The 16905-nt window shown below is 49.9% G+C and overlaps 1 protein-coding gene across 1 annotated transcript; it reads left to right on the forward strand.

The window, feature by feature from the left end:
- Nucleotides 1-412: 412 nt before the first annotated feature.
- On the forward strand, nt 413-13328 carry LOC133345193 (homeobox protein DLX-5-like). The gene is made up of 3 exons (XM_061555737.1): nt 413-1321; nt 3943-4151; nt 10020-13328. Exons 1-3 carry the CDS (start codon nt 817-819, stop codon nt 10467-10469), a joined length of 1164 nt encoding a protein of 387 aa, XP_061411721.1. The 5' UTR covers nt 413-816; the 3' UTR covers nt 10470-13328.
- The last annotated feature ends 3577 nt before the right edge of the window (nt 13329-16905 follow it).

Here is a 16905-nt window from a genome sequence, read left to right on the forward strand (position 1 = left end):
AAGACGGCCGGGCATGGTGCTGACCACCCACCCCCTCGTGTGCCGTGTTGGCCTTCAAATGTGCTCGCTAACAACACTTGCCCCAACGGTTCTGTTAAAGGCAAAAGGGAAAAAAACTGTTGTATTTTATTTGTACATGCGAACATGTGTGTGGGGAGCGGCCGTGCAGCGCTGCGTCACGAACCCGGCCGTTCGAGTTCCACAACCAGTGACAATGATCTAAACCGGTCTTGGGTAGTTCTCGCCTAGATCGACTGAGCCTTAAATTAGTACCGAATGTGGTGTGCAAAAAAAAAACACATTATAACTTTTGGAAACAAAAGCGGCCGGGCGTGGTGCTAGCCACCCACCCGCCTCGTGTCCGCCCCACCCCCTAACCCCTTTCATAGCTGCTCTCTCACAGCACTTGCCCCACCGGTCTGTTAAGGCGACACGGGGGACCTTTGTCTTTGTGTGGTAATGGGAGCGCGCACAGCCTCGGGGCCGCCGCCGTGCCGCCGCCACCACCACCGCCGCCGCCGCCTCGGCCAATGAGGAGGCGCTCCGCTCTGCTCTGCCCCCGATAAAAGGGGCCGTGCCGCGCGAACACCCCGACCCAGACCCCAGTGTCCGAGCCACGGGGCCCCTCTCGTGCCGAGCAGCGAGCGGGAACCACACGCCACAGCCCAGCCCCGCTGTTTTACACGAGGCTCGCTCTTCCATTGACACACGCGCGCGCGTGCGCGCACAGACACCGAGACGGACACAGGCGCGCCTGTCTGCCTGCCTGCGAAGTCTGTGCCGTCGGTCTGTCACGCGAAGCCAGCCGTCGTCACAATGACCGAGGTGTTCGAGTGCAGTTCAGCCGACCCGCGGCCGGACTTCATGAAGAGGGACGCCGACCTGTACGGACTGAACCACCACCACCACCACCAACAACAACAACAACACCTTCAGCAGCAGCAGCACCCTCATCATCATCATCACCCGCAGCACCACAGCCATCACCATCATCATCACCCGCAGGCGCAATCGTCGCCCACGCTGCCCGAGTCGTCTTCCACCGACTCCGGCTGCTACTACCACCCGTCTCCGTCGAGCGCCTATCAGGCGTACGGACCCTACTGCCCGCCGGCCGCCTACAACCAGACCCCGCTGAGCCCCTACGCGTACCACCAGCTGGGGCGCGGCGCGGATGCCCTTCACGCGGGGTACGGCGCTGTCAAGGCGTTCCCGGGACAGCGCGGCTACGGCGCCGCGGGAGGAGCGGCCGTGGGAGGGGGCAACGCTTACGAGGGCTTCACGCACGACGCGGCTGGGAAGACCAGCGAAGATGATGAAGGTGCGCGCGTGTGTGTGTGTGGGCTGTGAGTCAGTCAGTCACTGTGTGTGTGTGGGCTGTGAGCCAGTCAGTCAGTCACTGTGTGTGTGTGTGGGCTGTGAGCCAGTCAGTCAGTCACTGTGTGTGTGGGTTGTGAGTCAGTCAGTCAGTCACTGTGTGTGTGTGGGCTGTGAGTCAGTCAGTCAGTCACTGTGTGTGTGTGTGTGGGCTTTGAGTCAGTCAGTCACTGTGTGTGTGTGTGGGCTGTGAGTCAGTCAGTCACTGTGTGTGTGTGTGGGCTGTGAGCCAGTCAGTCAGTCACTCTGTGTGTGTGGGCTGTGAGCCAGTCAGTCAGTCACTGTGTGTGTGTGGGCTGTGAGCCAGTCAGTCAGTCACTGTGTGTGTGTGGGCTGTGAGTCAGTCAGTCAGTCACTGTGTGTGTGTGTAGTGGGGCGGGGAGGGGTAGCTGTCCTTGGGCCTCCTCTAAGTCGGCTCAGCCTTAATTGAGTACCTGGTGCGACTAGGGTATGCAAAGACGGCCGGGCGCGTGATGATGATGCTGGTCGTGCATATCCACTCATACACTCATAGCACTTTCCCCAACGGTCTGTTAAATTTTTATATGGGGGGGGGGGGGGGGGGTATTTGTATTTGCATCGTTCTGTGTCGTATACTACCGGCGCGTGTGTCTACACGCCTGCGTCTGTTGTATGCCCATCTGTATGTGTTTCTCTGTCTGTCGCCGTGTCTGCTTGTGTGAGTCCGCATGTTTAGATGCGTGCTTCTTTGTGTATTCCGATGCATCTGTGTGTACGTGTATCTTGTTTGTGTGGGGGCGGGGGGGGGGATATCGCGCTGCGCTACGAACCCAGCCTCCCGAGTTCGATTCCTGCTCGCGGCCAGAAACAGTGACGATTATCTGAACCGGTCTTGGGCCTCCTCTAGGTCGACTCAGCCTCAAATGAGTAGCTTGTGCGATATATGTATGTTGAACTTCTTTCGCACCGTACGTAGCCAACCATGCCAATCGGAGGAAGGACAACTAAAACGTCGCCACTGGGGAGACAAAGGCGTTCGGGCGTGGTGCTGGCCAGCCACACCCTCGTGTATACCATGCCGGCCTTGGTACATTATAGGTTGCTACTCGCTAACGGCACTTGATCCAACAGTCTATACGGGGGTTGTTTATCTTTGAAACGTTCGCACCCGTTGTCATCTGTGCCACCGAACATTCCAAGGTGTTGTCCACAATTCGCCAAACTCACGCGTTCAGCCGAGACGCTGCATCTCGTCGCAAAGCGAGACCCACGTCAGTAGCCGCAATAGCTTCTTAAACTTGAAGAGCTATCTGAACTTTAACATCCATCTCCGACAAATGTGTTTCGGCTTACGTCACGGTGTGTGTGTGTGCCCGCACGCGTGTTCTCGCTGACAGCACTTGTCCCAACAGTATGTTGCGTGTATCATCGTCATCAGGCATGATCGATCCACTGCTGGATGAAGGACTTTGCGTACATGTGTGTGCACAAAGACAAATATCACCCGTAAAGGCGACATCGCTCTGTTGGGACAAGTGCGGTTCGCGCGAGCAAGATGCACCGTATGCAGAGAGTGGCGGCGCAGTGGATCGGACGCTGCGCCTCGAATCTGGCGACATGAGTTCAATTCCAGGCCACGGTTAACATCACTGATGAGTGATGTCTGAAGCGGTCCTGAGCCTCCCCTAGGTCGACTCAGCTTTAAATAATTATCTGGTACGGTGTGCTGTTGTGGGAATAATAGCAACTGCTTGTGCGCCGTACCGGCCTTGATAGGTGCTTGCTAACTTAACTGTCACCAACAGTTTATATGACCATGCGTGGGATGCTGGTTTGTTTATTTTTGTTTAAGTGGACACCCGTGTGGTCTATTACACGCAGTATATTTTCAACTATATATGTGCACATTCTCCGCTTCAGTGAGCAGGTTTGTTTACTGCCGCTCAGAGAAAATCTGCATCTCGACGTTTTGGTCGACTGGCCTCCTTCAGGAAACCCGGACTGTGTTTATGAATCCCTATTTGCAACGATTAAACTCACCACGAAACAACGTGATTTAAAGTCGCGAAGGTACGCGCACATTCAAATTGAATACACATTTGCTGAAGGGCAAGCTCAAAGGCCCACAACGCTATGCGGATAGCAACAAAGAAGAACTTTAGAAGATGCGGTCGAAAATAGTTAATACGTATTATTAGAATCGAGAGAGGTCGCACAGAATGTTTTTTTTTATTTCAAGACGCTAAACAACAACAAGAGTATAATCGCACGCGCCATCTCTCTAATCGCCACCGCATTGTACGCTCAGAATACAAAGACCCCCCGTATAGCCTCAACATACTTTTGGGGCAAGTTCTATGAAAGGCCGGAACGGCACACGAGGGGATGGGTGACCAGCACGACACCCAACCGCCTCTGTCTCCCGAGTGGCGATGTTTGCACACCGCACCAGGTGCCCATTTGAGACTAAGTCAAGCTAGGGAATGTCCAGGACCGGTTCCGATAAGAATCATCATTGGCGTTGGCCACGCACGCACATACTCGCGCTCGCACACGGTCTCGAACTCACATGTCCCGCGTGATGTGCCGTGGCCTTCGGCGCAGCGGCGGACAAAGACGACGAGGAGGAGGAGGAGTCGAGGCAGAGTGGAGTGCGCATGGTGAACGGGAAACCAAAGAAGATCCGCAAGCCGCGCACCATCTACTCGAGCTTCCAGCTCGCCGCGCTGCAGCGCCGCTTCCAGCAGACGCAGTACCTGGCGTTGCCCGAACGCGCCGAACTCGCTGCCTCCATGGGACTCACGCAGACTCAGGTGCGGTACGAGTGAGTTGTTCGACTCTCCCCTTTATGTTTCTGCCGGCGCGGTGGAGTGAAGGGAAGAAGATGTCAACGTTTCATCGCCACCCCCCAACCAAACACCACCCCTCCCGCACCCCAATAACGCGCCGCGACGTTCCGTGCGTTGCCGCTTCTGCATGCGTGAATCGGGATGCTCTCGCTGTGTGTGTATAAGCATATGGAGAGTTCTTGCCAATAACATCCGCTAACTCCGACGGCGTTTGTCTGTTGAACGAGTGTGAGTTTGCCGATTAGAACCCCCGTGATTTTCCTAAACCGGTGTACAGTTTGCTCCCTGGTACACATTCCGCTTGATGATGTTGGATCTGAAAAGCTAACAGGCTGATAAATTAAATGGTTGGTTTGTAACGTGTGCGTTGCTTATGGATAACAGTACTCTTGTTTGGCAAGACGCCTCGCTGTTGTACGCCTTTGCGAGTGTGTATATTCGTCACGGTCGATCCGTCAGTTAAGTTTATGTCACTCAGAGTTGAGCGAGGGCTCATTCCGAGTGAAAGGAGCTCAGGGGACGATGGCACAGATGACGGGTTATTAAGTCCACCTATGGGAGGCCCAGGACCGGTTCAGATAATCGTCGACCGATAAGTAAAAACACAACTACAGTGAGCCAGATATTTTAACCACAGCTTGATCTTATGGGAATATATGTGCTCCTGAAGAAGGGCCTATGCCCGAAACGCCGCTAGTTGTGTTTCCTTTTAATGCCACAGTATTATTGACGAATGTGTTGATGAAAAATAGCTTCCATGAGATTTTTTTTGCGAATGTTAAATTTTCTTCCTCTTCATTTATTGTTTTGTTTTCTTGAGAGTTAGCAATAATTGTGTGAAATTAGTAAAAGTCCAGTAATATATGGGTGGTGGGGGGGTTAGAGTTATTTTTGGGCAAGCAGGTTAAGCCGAGAATCAACGACACTACAATTTGTATTTTATTTTACCAGGTAAGGCCCACCACTGAGCTATACTATAGCTCTGTTTAACACGTAGGCTTTCGCGACCAATATTATTCATAATAAATGTGTTTGGGTTAGATCGCGTTATTTATAAATGTGTCGTAACCCTCCACCACCCGACACGGCTAATCAGCAAAAAAGTGTCACGTTGACAAAAGACAAATAGTTCACTACTTTAGTCCACCGGTGTGTTGAAGAGTGAAACCACAACATTTACAATTTATGAGTACGACGTTTCGCTGGTAATTGCATCCAGCATCATCGGGCAATTCGCCACTATAGCTCTCTTTCAGAAGCGTGCTGACTATCGCAAACGATAGCATCCAAGCACTCGAAATGAATTAATGACCGCTTCGTGGTTTAACACGGCACTCCCAGTCTCGGGAATTGACGCTGAAGCCTAAGCACACGAATCTGTATCGTGAGTCTCCATCAACGGCATTGTATCTCTCTGACACTCACAAATGTGCCCATCCTATGCTTGTCTGTGCGTGTATTCATAACGTTGCGCGCGTATATATATACGTCGTGAGCGCTTATGTCCAAATAGATATTTGTGTGCGTGATAATAGAATAACTTTGGACAATAATACAAGTTAAAGAGAATTCAAAAGAATCTCTACCAGAAGCGACAAACGCATATTGGCCGTCTAGCGACGAACGCATATTATACATATAGATCACATCACCGATGCTATTTATTAATGTATTCATAAAAATAGTCATTGAGTCGTACCAAGACCTTTTATAAAAGAGGGCTTTATATTTCACGCGATGTTTGGCAATTGCCAGCAATGAGCTGCCTTGCTTCATGCGGGACGAAACTGGAGGAGTGTACGCGGGGAGGGTACACCCATCACGGTACACCACAGGGGAGGGCAGTAACACCCGAAGATCCGCACAGATTGATTCAAATAGTCGAATCCAGGCCCTGCCACCTCGTGGCTAGTTTGAGTGGCTCGCGTCTCGAGACTCGCTGTGAAATGCGCCGTGGCCCCGGTGGTCGCGAGTGGTGGAGGGAGTGGAGACACAAGGCTCAAGGTTGTTTGATTCAATTTATCCTCGCTGGGCGTCTTGATGAACCCCTTGGCAGCTGTTGCATTTAGAGGGTGGAGGAGGGGGGGGGGATTTATGAACAAATGCACACAGATTTAAATATACACATATATAAACCGACGTCGTCATCATCATCACCGTCGGCGATCATCATCATACACGATTGATACATTCGCCGATACGACGCTTTTCGATGGAGACGGATGTCGGGAAGTACGATCGATCCAGCGGTGGTTTGGTTATTGGTGATGTCGCTTCGTAAGGAATCACGCGTACAATGTAACGTTTGTGTGTATACATGCGAGGTTGTGTCCTGGGTCGACAGCGTGTCGGTTTCTGTGTTTGTGTGTCGGTTTACGTGCTGGTGTATGTGTTTGCGTGCCGGTGTATGTGTTAGTGTGTCGGTTTATGTGTTTGCGTGTTGGTGTATGTGTGTTGTGTGTTGCTTTGTGTGTTTGTGTGTTGATTTGTTTGCGTGTTGATTAATACGTTTACGTGTGCGTACAATATTTTAAAGCTCGTTGCATTGTTACGTACCGCGTTGCATTGGTACGTATCGCGATGGGCGTCTCTTCTCGGCCGCGTTTGGTTTTCGTGTCGCGGTTTCCGTGGAAGCTTCGCCGTGTAGTCAGGGACGCGCGCCCATTACTCTCACACAGTCGAGACGCTTCGTATGAGTTTAATACCCGGTCCTGTCGGTCGTCGCAACTCCAACACACCACCATCCTATAGCGCCATTGACGCCGCGGGTGGAGTTTACCATACTGTCTAGAAAATAAACTCAACATTTGGAATATTAAATAAATAGCAATCCCCCCCCATTTCCCCGCCGCCGCGAGAATGTGGAATTTCCACTCATTTACCCAGGACCGCCAACGATTTACGAGCGCCCCATTCATTGCTTTGCGTGCGAGGAGAGAGACGCTTTGGACACTTTTACTTGCGGAGATAAATCCTGGGCCAACCGATTGTGCTGATTTACAACTTACACAAGCACATTCGGGTACCGATATTAAAACGGATTAGTTTTGTTATTATTAGCATCATCACCAGCACTGCTACAGTGTTACCTTCGGAAACCTGTTTTTTTTTGCTCCTACTCATTCCCGGCGTTTGCTCAGCCCCTGGTCCCCGCCTCGTCTCGTGCGTTACTGCAGCAGCAGCATCAGCAGCAGGCGGGCTGCCTGCCAGGGGCAAGTTGGAGGATGCAGCTCTTAAAGTGTTTTTTGCCGAACTTTTATGGCCAATTCGTGCGCAACGCGAACGCGGGTTTGACGAGTCAGGAAACTCACGGTTGTGACTTAAAATTAAGATTTAGCCGTGTGCACGTTTGGCTGTGTGTGTGTGTATGTACCGTATATGCGCGCTTGTGTGTATGTCTTTGTTTGTCCGTCGTTGTGGGGGAGCGGTGGTGCAGCGCTTAGCGCGCCACGCTGCGAACCCGACGAGTTCGCGAATTCACTTCCCGTTCACGTCCACCAACACCCAGTGACGATTATCTCAACCGGTCCTGGGCCTCCCCTAGTCCGACTCAGCATCAGACGAGTACCTGGTGCGGTGTGTCAAAAACATTGCGCAGTGGGGAGGCAAAGGCGGCACGGATGTGATGCTGGCCAACCCACCTCCTCGTGTGTGCGTTGCCGACCTTCATAGGTGCTCGCCAACAACACTTGCCCCAGCAGTCTGCTTGGTCTTTGTGTGTGTGGTGGGTGTAAATAGCTGACCGCGTGCTGTAGGCAACATTGCGCATAGCCGTCTGCAGTTTCCAGCCGTGTTTATTTGCGGGGCATGCCACCTGTGTTGAGACGTGCGCTGAATTAAGATCGCCGTAATTAGACAACGCGATGCTTGCGGTTTAAATTGGACCGCGCTAGAATACACGGAGTAATTTATTCACACGTTTGTGCTTTCGTGACTCGTCACTTGTCGGACAGGCGAGGCTTACTACTTACACGCACGCGTAATAATTGCGATAAAAATGTGTATTTCAATATTATATTTCTATGTTGTGGATAACAGCGCAATTAACTCTAAATATACGATATGAAATGTTAATATTTTAAGATGTGTGACCGAGACGATTTAATGTTGTGTATATCTGTGCATTTATATATATATATATGAACGTACCTAATTTAACCAGCTTATACATTGGTCACTATTTAATTTATCTACATAAATGTATATTTAACGACGAAAAATGTATCACATTGCAACGTGCATTTGTATTTAAAAAATGTCAATGTACTTTCAGACTGCAAAACAATAATTGTGAATACTAAATATGGCGCGTATTTGCACATTAAGGACAAAATTAATATATATATACCAATAACACAACTATCACACAAAGTCGGTTGGGGCAAGTGCTGTGAACGAGCACCTGATAAAGGCCGGAACGGCGCACGAGGGGGTGGGTAGCCAACACCACGCCCGACCGCCTTTATAACACACATTTATACCACACATGTACAGCATAGCAATTGCAATTTCTTCAACCCTTTGTCAAATCCACCGCTGAATGAATTTCTCTTCGCGCTGTGTCATTTATTCATGGTGGGATCGTTCCACACTCGACAGCAACGCGTTATGCGTGCATATTTAGATGTACTCCAGAGGACACGCAATCGAGTTTTCCGTTGAGATATATGAATGTCGCCAAGAGCACACGAACTGGAATGTTGAAATGTACTCGCACGTGCATAATGAACGTGCTCGCGCCAAAGAAGACTCGTCATGCAGTGCTGTATAAGTACTGTGTGTACGCGAGAATATCATCTCGGACATGCAACATTTAAAACCCCGCTCATTAGATACAGTATACAATGCTGTATTAATTACAGTGCTGAAATGTTTTTTTTGTATCCAAGCGTAATTGTAATTTCGTACAAGCAACCACATTCGGGGGTGGGTGAGGTTAGGGCACTGCTCTATTAACCCATCCATAGAAAAGACCGGTAAACTCTCATTGCACTAATTATTTACTTGTTGAAAATTTTACAATGGAGACTCGTCATGCAGTGCTGTACAAGTACTGTGCAAGTAAAAAAAATATCACATCATCATTAAACCTGCAAGATAATGGACAGCATAGCACAACGTATCAGGAGTATTCACAAGGCCCCAAATAATATAATATGGAGAGTAATCAAACGCAGTCCTTCTTGCCTCTATTTGCTCTGCAGAAGGGGCATTCCCCAAAACGTCAGCTTAGTAAATAATTTCTGTTATCGGATGGTGTTAATGGCGCAGGTATTGAGTTTTTTCCCATTTATCTTAATGCGAGATGAATACAAATTGTACACAGACAGTACATCATTTAGTGAAATAGCCGTCTACATATATATTACTTGGGTACCCGTTTATGTTACTTAGTTTTGCAGTCGGCCTACATGATACACAACTTTTATATTCAACACATACTTTGTTTTGTCTTCTAGCATGCGTCTCCGTTGTGTTGTACATGTTGCATTGTGCATTATGAATGAAAGGTGTTGGTCGTTGAATGGTTGTATGGATGATGATGATGACGATGATGGACGTTTGCTTGATGATGATAATAATTGAAGTGGTGATGATGTATCGTGTGTATGGATGACGATGGATATATGATGGATGTATGAATGGTGATGGATATATGGATGATGATGATGATGATGATTGCTGTTTGGACGAAAATAATGGCATGTATTGATGATGGCGATGTATGCATCATGGCACGAATGACGACTATGTAGAATTTACAAAGCATTATCATCAACATCCTCATATCTCACTCTCCTCACCCCCCAATTCATCCCATCCTTGCAACAGGTGAAGATCTGGTTCCAGAACCGGCGCTCCAAGTTCAAGAAGCTGGGCAAGAACGGCGAGGTGGCGCCTGCACACGCCAGCCCGAGCAGCAGCGATCCGATGGCCTGCAACTCCCCCGCATCTCCGGGTCGACAACACCAGCAACTCAGCTCTGCCGCCCCACACCTGCACGGAGTGCCAGCGCCCTGGGAGTCACCTTTGAGCCCCGCTGGGGGTCTAGGGGTCCCATCGGCCGCGCTGCAAGCCCCGCACCACCTCCCGCAGCACCCCTACTCACCCGTGCCGCCCTGGTACCTGCAGCACCAGCAGCACCAGCAGCATCAACAGCAGCAGCAGCAGCAGCAGCAACAGGAGCAGAGCGGAGGTCCCACCGCGTTCAGGCACAGTCCACCGTCACTGCTGGCGCTAGCGCAGCCGAATGTAAGTGGCGCCACTTCGGCAGTGTACTAACTTAACCAACGCGGTGTTCTAACGCACGTGTGCGTACGCACGCACATGTGCACACACACATACACGTGCACACGAGGCTGTGTGCAGCATGGAGCTGTGTGTTAGCACCCGCGGTGCTCGCGTGGTGAACTCTCCTATCCCGAGAGCCCCCCCCTGCCCCCCCGCATGAACCCCCCACATGAACCCCCCACAATTGTCCCACGCGGCAGATGAACAACCACTGCGTCGTTCTTATTCAAGAGGAAGGGTGCTCACTTTGAGGACAGGACTTTCCCGTTTATAATTATAGAGTGAGTGGATTAATGAGTCCGTCTTGGTTATTAGCGTTGCTAGCCTCAGGGAAGGGATGTTCTACAACGAGCCCACTCCTGCACGTAGATACGACTCGCCGCTAAGTGGTGGCGACGTCACCTCCGTGCTCGCCGCACCAGGCTAGGTGCACGTTGGGGGGGGGGTCAAGTGTGTCAAGAGGCAGAGGGTCACAGGCCAGACCCAGATGTTATGGGATGACTGACTGAGGTAACTGGCAGAGGCAGCGTCATCATCACCACATGGACCGCCTGTTGCTGCTCCTAGCTCACACGCACATACATACTCAAAGGCAAAGATCCCACGTGAAGGTGTTTTAACAGACTGTAGGAGCACACACACACAGACACGCGGGCTACGCGGAGCTCGTGTCAAAGACGCATGGAGCCTCATTTGTACAATGATCCAGCAGTGCCTTTTTTGGGTTGTACATGGAATTTCTAACTTAATCGGCGTGTACTCGCATCGTTTTTGTAAAATACAAGAATGTACATAGAGAACAATTGTTGAGATTGAACGAGGGGGGGAACAAATGTCAACACTTTGCGCATTACGATGTTTTGCATGTAACTTATTGATTCCTTTTAAGTGCCGCCGCGATTTGATTTTGTTACGGAACTCGCCGATTAATTTTGGTTTGTTTTTTGTGAAGCGGCGTCCCGTCACTTCGGTTACGATGTACATAGCTGCTGCTACTGCTGCTGCCGATGAAGCAACATCCTGTCGATGTACTCACAGACTGCACCATTTACGAATCGATGCATTAATAAAGATACGCGCTCTCTTTAAATCATGTCAGCTGGCATTTGTCTCCTGCTGCATACCACCCGCCTCTTGCCTACACGCTATATAGTGCCGTACACACGTATCTGTATATGGAGCGCCGCAGAGCTTGGGCAGTTGCTAGAGCCAACTTAACGCGTCGCTGCAACGCGCCCCGTCCGTCGCTGCGAGAGAGAATTACTATTACTATGCAGTATACGTATACTGTATATGCGCGTGTAGTTACTACACGCGCGGTGGTGAGCACGGCGCACTGTGAACCCGATCATCTAGGTTTGAATCCCGGCCACGGTTAACATCAGTGGCTCGTGCTATCTGAACCGGTTCTAATTTGACACAGCCTTCAAAAAATTAAGTGCCGGGTGCTCTGTGCACACATCAGCAACTGGGGCGGAGTGCTAGCCACGCCAGGAACCCCGTGCGTTCATACGCTCGCGTAATTACCCCCGAGCGCAAACCGTCACGAGGGAGGTCCTCATCCCGTCCGTGAATTGACGAAGGAGCTGACATTAATACAATTCGTTCTTTCGTATGTTGGCACGACTCACGTGACATCCATGCACTCATCAAGGTTGGTTATTACGATTCATAATTATGACTACAAAATGAGGGGGGAGGGGGTTTACACTCCAATATTTTGTTTTTATTATCACAATTAACATTTGCGGATAGTTTATAAATATATAAAAATATGTTTTACAAAAAAACTCATCTCACGCGGTGTACAATTTCAGCCGTGCCTATGTCAATGGAGCGCACTTGGGCGCATCGCACGTAACGCGGCGATGATACCGCTGGAAGGTCGTGCGTAGTTTACACCACGCAAACACGCACGCACGGCACGGCACAGCGCGCGCACGGACCGAGAGCACGGAGCGCGTAGCGGCATCACGTGGCAACTCGTCCGGAAAATCTGTTTCTAATTTTCGGTCGCTTTGAAGTGCTGCCCAGAGTCATGTGTTTTGAGAAAAACTACCGAGTCAAAATAAATATAAATATAAAAGTATACGGGGCTGTAGAAGCGTCGCTCCACGTGATGTCGGCGAATTCGCAAAATCCTTCCCTTGTCACGCAAACGTCTCTTCTCTTGTCGATCACGCGACCTAGTTTTCGCAGCTGCCGCTCCCCTCAGTCCCGACGGGGAAGTTGTCAACGAGCAAAAAAAGCCACCGGTGAAGACCAACGCCGACCATCGGAACCCTTCACAGCTACACCGAATATCCCCGACGTCCACCGGTTACCACACGGTTCCCGTAATCACGACAGCCACTGCCACGGCCAGGACTGCTTGGCAGAGACCGCAGGAATGGAGGGGTGAATCAGCACCTAGCCAGTTCATTATTGCGGATCGTACGGTCAAAGTCTGTCCACGTGCAGGTTCCAACACTGCCACGTCATCGATGGGCTCTGCTGGACAGGTTCCCGACACGGAGCAAGGCCGATGTGCGGCCAACCTTCACCGTTGGTGCCTTCATGACGATCTCCAGACATGCAGTTGTGGCTCTGTTAAAAAAAAAAACACACGCAACGTGGCATATCGTTAATGATGGCCCTCTAATTAGGTTCACCGGATGGCTACCGAGTGAGCTACACGCAGCCAGCGAGGACGCGACCGCGTGGCTCGGCGATTACGCACGTGCTGGATGAATCTGCCATTGCTGATTATTCGCTCGGTGCTGCTGCTGATGCATGGTTGAAGGGTCTCTGCTGAAGAACTCGCCTATTATTTCTTATTGTATGTGCAACAAAGAAGGGTCATTGATCGAAATTTCCACTTATTATCATTATCATTTTTTTCATTTTTAAGGCCTCAGTGTTTTTTTACGGTGTTGTGTTTTAAGTAATTTTATTATTTCTACTGTCGCAGTAGAAGCTGGTATTGAAACGGCAACCTTTGGATTGCCAGTACAGCGCGCTCACCACTACATCACGGAAGCTCCTCCGAATATATAACGTTTATAAATATAATGTGTAATGTTTTGCATAACTCAATTCCGTACCTCCACATATAAATAAACTACGCTTTATTCACTCGACATTGTCTTTCCAAACCAATATTATCCGTTATATTGTTTGGGTCTCGTTTCTGTGAAGCATTATTGGTGAAGAATACATAAGAACGGAGGTTTGCTTTGGAGGATACTAACATTTAATACATGTTGATTACTCTCTGTACCACTAAGCGCAGTGTTTCTAAATTGATCACCGTATGTATGTTGAATTTCTTTCGCACCGTACGTAGCCAACCGTGATAATCGGAGGTGCGGTGGAGAGCCAAAACACACTAAACATTAAAACAAATCCGAAGAAGTATGCAATAATCTATCACCTGCAATAATGGGAGGTTCTGGGTTTAGTTTCGACCGTTTGGTAAAGATGGTTACGCGTCCCGGACATCAAAACAATTGCGAGTGAGGAAATATGCTTCGCCTACAGAAGACGGTTCTTCGCCATCCGTGGTGATTTCACCTCGGGATGTTTCGCCAACCAATCGTGAGATCTTGCCAGGCCCCGCGCCAGTCTCCCCCCCCCAACCCCCTTTCCTCCTCTAGCATTATACTAATCGCGAGGTCTCACAGCGATGCGCACGTGCCAGCGCGCGCGCGGGCCCGCGTGGCGAAGTATGGTGCGGTGACACACAAGTGGTGAAATCTACTCCGAGCGACCTGGGAAGCCGTGGGGGAAGCCTTTCGTCTAGCAGTGGATTGAACATGGACGGGGTTTTAGGAGACGCAGGCAGCAAACTTTATCGACTACCGTTGACTATCTGAGATAAGCTCTATAGCCGGTGTTTGTATTTTATATATATACGTACATATGACAGCAGCAGAAGCAATTGTAACATTATATATAGATAACGATATAGCGACGTGAAGTAAATTTTGATTTCATGGTGTATTTAATGGATCTTTATTTAAAACATTAATGCATTCAACGTGTATTTAAAGACATTTGCGGGCGAGCTTGCATAAAGCAAATACTTACACCCGTACTGCACACATATACTGCACGAGTGCAGTACATGCTGCACGCAGAATTACTGCACACGTCCAAACTGCACATGTACTTACTGCACACGTACATACTGCACCAAGGCCGTAGCATTGGAGTCAACATTGGGGGGAACCACATCTTCCAGGGGGTCTGGGGGTCGTCGTCCCCCCAGAAAAAAAAAAATCTAAATTTAAAAATGAATTTCCTGCCATTTCCTAACACATAGGATGGACTTTTTATTTATTTTTAACAATAATGTCTAAGAGTGTATTGTATTACATTGCTCTGTTTTTTTCTTTTTTTTACCATTTCTTGTTTCATTGTATGTAATGACAGAGATTAGGGATTAATAAAGTACAACCATAACCACAATAATATAAACAGAAATTTATTTTATAGCAATATATTGGGGGGCACATTTTGAGCATATTTGAATATTGGGGGGGATGTTTGTCCCCCAATATATATTATAATTACGGCCTTGTACTGCACGCGTACTTAGGGGCCATCCATTTAGTACGTACGCATGGAGGGGGGGAGAGGGGGGCTTAACCCAAATGCGTACGCTTGCGTATGGGGGGGTCTACTGACAATGTATGTAGCATAGGAAACGGGGGGGGTGGGGATGAAGCCTCGATAATAATTTGTCTACATTGTCCTTCAAATGAGCCACAGTTCAGTTTCTTCAGCTGTCAGACAACGAGTACTACCGGGAGAAGTGGGACTGTGGGAGAGGTGTCACTCGTGTGCCACCACCGTGCCCCTGATTGCTAGCTGTCACGCTGCTGTGCTTCAAGCCTGACACTGCGCGTGTTGACGAAACCCCTAGGACACGTCACCTGGCCGACTGGGTTCAGTCGGCGTTTGAACCGAGCGGACACAAGACAAACGTTTTACAGGTACGCAACTTAATTCTTCAATGCAGCCGGCGGTGGACTGTCTGTTTGCTTAAACACGTTAATATTGTTAATCCTTTATCGTTTCTGCGTGGATTAAATATCGGCGGTTTTATAGGATTCGGGGGGGGGGGTGGTCAAGCGTACGTACGCAGGTAGGGGAGGTGGGGAGGGGTCAAGTTTTGACAGATGTTTGCGTACGTACTCAATGGATGGCCCCTTACTGCACTCATACATAGTGCACGCGTACTGGCTGCACACGTACACACTGCACTCGCACTGCACTAATGCGTGCCGCGTGTGCAGCAGAGTCCAGGTGGCCATGTGCACGCAATCTCTTGCAAGCGTGCAGGTGACTTTACCTGAGACTCTCTCACTCTCTCTCTCCTACGCTACGATGTACAATGAATGCACTTCACGCAATAATATTCCACAGGCCTCTGTTTGCCAAAGGATTCGGTCTGATTTGTGAGTCCGAAGATGGGATCGCACGGGGAACGAGTTCGTAGCGGTTAGCGCGTTGCGCTACGAACCCGGCCATCCGAGTTCTATTCCCGACCACATCCACCAACACCATCTGTGACGATTATCTGAACCGGTCCTGGGCCTTCCCTAAGTCGACTCGGCCTCAAATGAGTGTCTCCAAAGGCGGCCGGGCGTGCTGCTGTCCAACCCACTCCCTAATGGACCGTTCCGGCCTTTCGGAGGTGCTCGTTATAACAGCCCTTGCCCCAACATTATATTTAGTCTGTATCAGGGGGATCTTTATGTGACAACAAGCCTTGTTGTCGGTCTATGTCTGGATGAAGGTGGAGGGAGTGGGGGGGGGGAATGGGAGGTGTTTTATTTCTCTACTGCAGGGCTCAAAGACACACGCCCACACACGCACCCCTTCCTCGTCTGTCGTGAATTGTATTCTACGCAGATCAAATATGCAGTGCATATTGGATGGGCTTAGCGAGCAGTTAATATTTGAGCCAGGCGAATCCCGCAGACGGAACATGGCAGGGATGCCCGGCGCATTATCACGTGTCGTTACAGGCTACAGCAACAGCAACAAAAACAACAGCAGCAACAACAACATCAACAACAACAGCAACAACAGCAGCAACAACAACAACAGCAACAACAACAGCAACAACAACAACAGCAGCAGCAGCAACAACAGCAGCAGCAGCAGCAACAGCAGCAACAACAACAGCAGCAACAACAACAGCAACAACAACAGCAGCGACAACAGCAACAACAGCAGCAGCAGGGACCCTGCTTCTCTCTCAACACCCCTCGTGGGTGCTGTCGAGGTGTTCGCTGTCTCGTGCGAGCGAGTGCTCGGAAACGCACGGAGGTTGGCCTCTGGGGTGTGGGGGGTGGGGGATTATTCCGCGAGTAAAGAGGCCCAGAGGCTGATGATGTAAGGAGGAGGTGAGGCGAGGAGGTGGGAGGGCGGTGCGAGA

This window comes from Lethenteron reissneri, chromosome 21, assembly GCF_015708825.2.
Source record: "Lethenteron reissneri isolate LAM-NWPU_2019-01 chromosome 21, ASM1570882v1, whole genome shotgun sequence".
In the NCBI taxonomy this organism is placed as follows: domain Eukaryota; kingdom Metazoa; phylum Chordata; class Hyperoartia; order Petromyzontiformes; family Petromyzontidae; genus Lethenteron; species Lethenteron reissneri.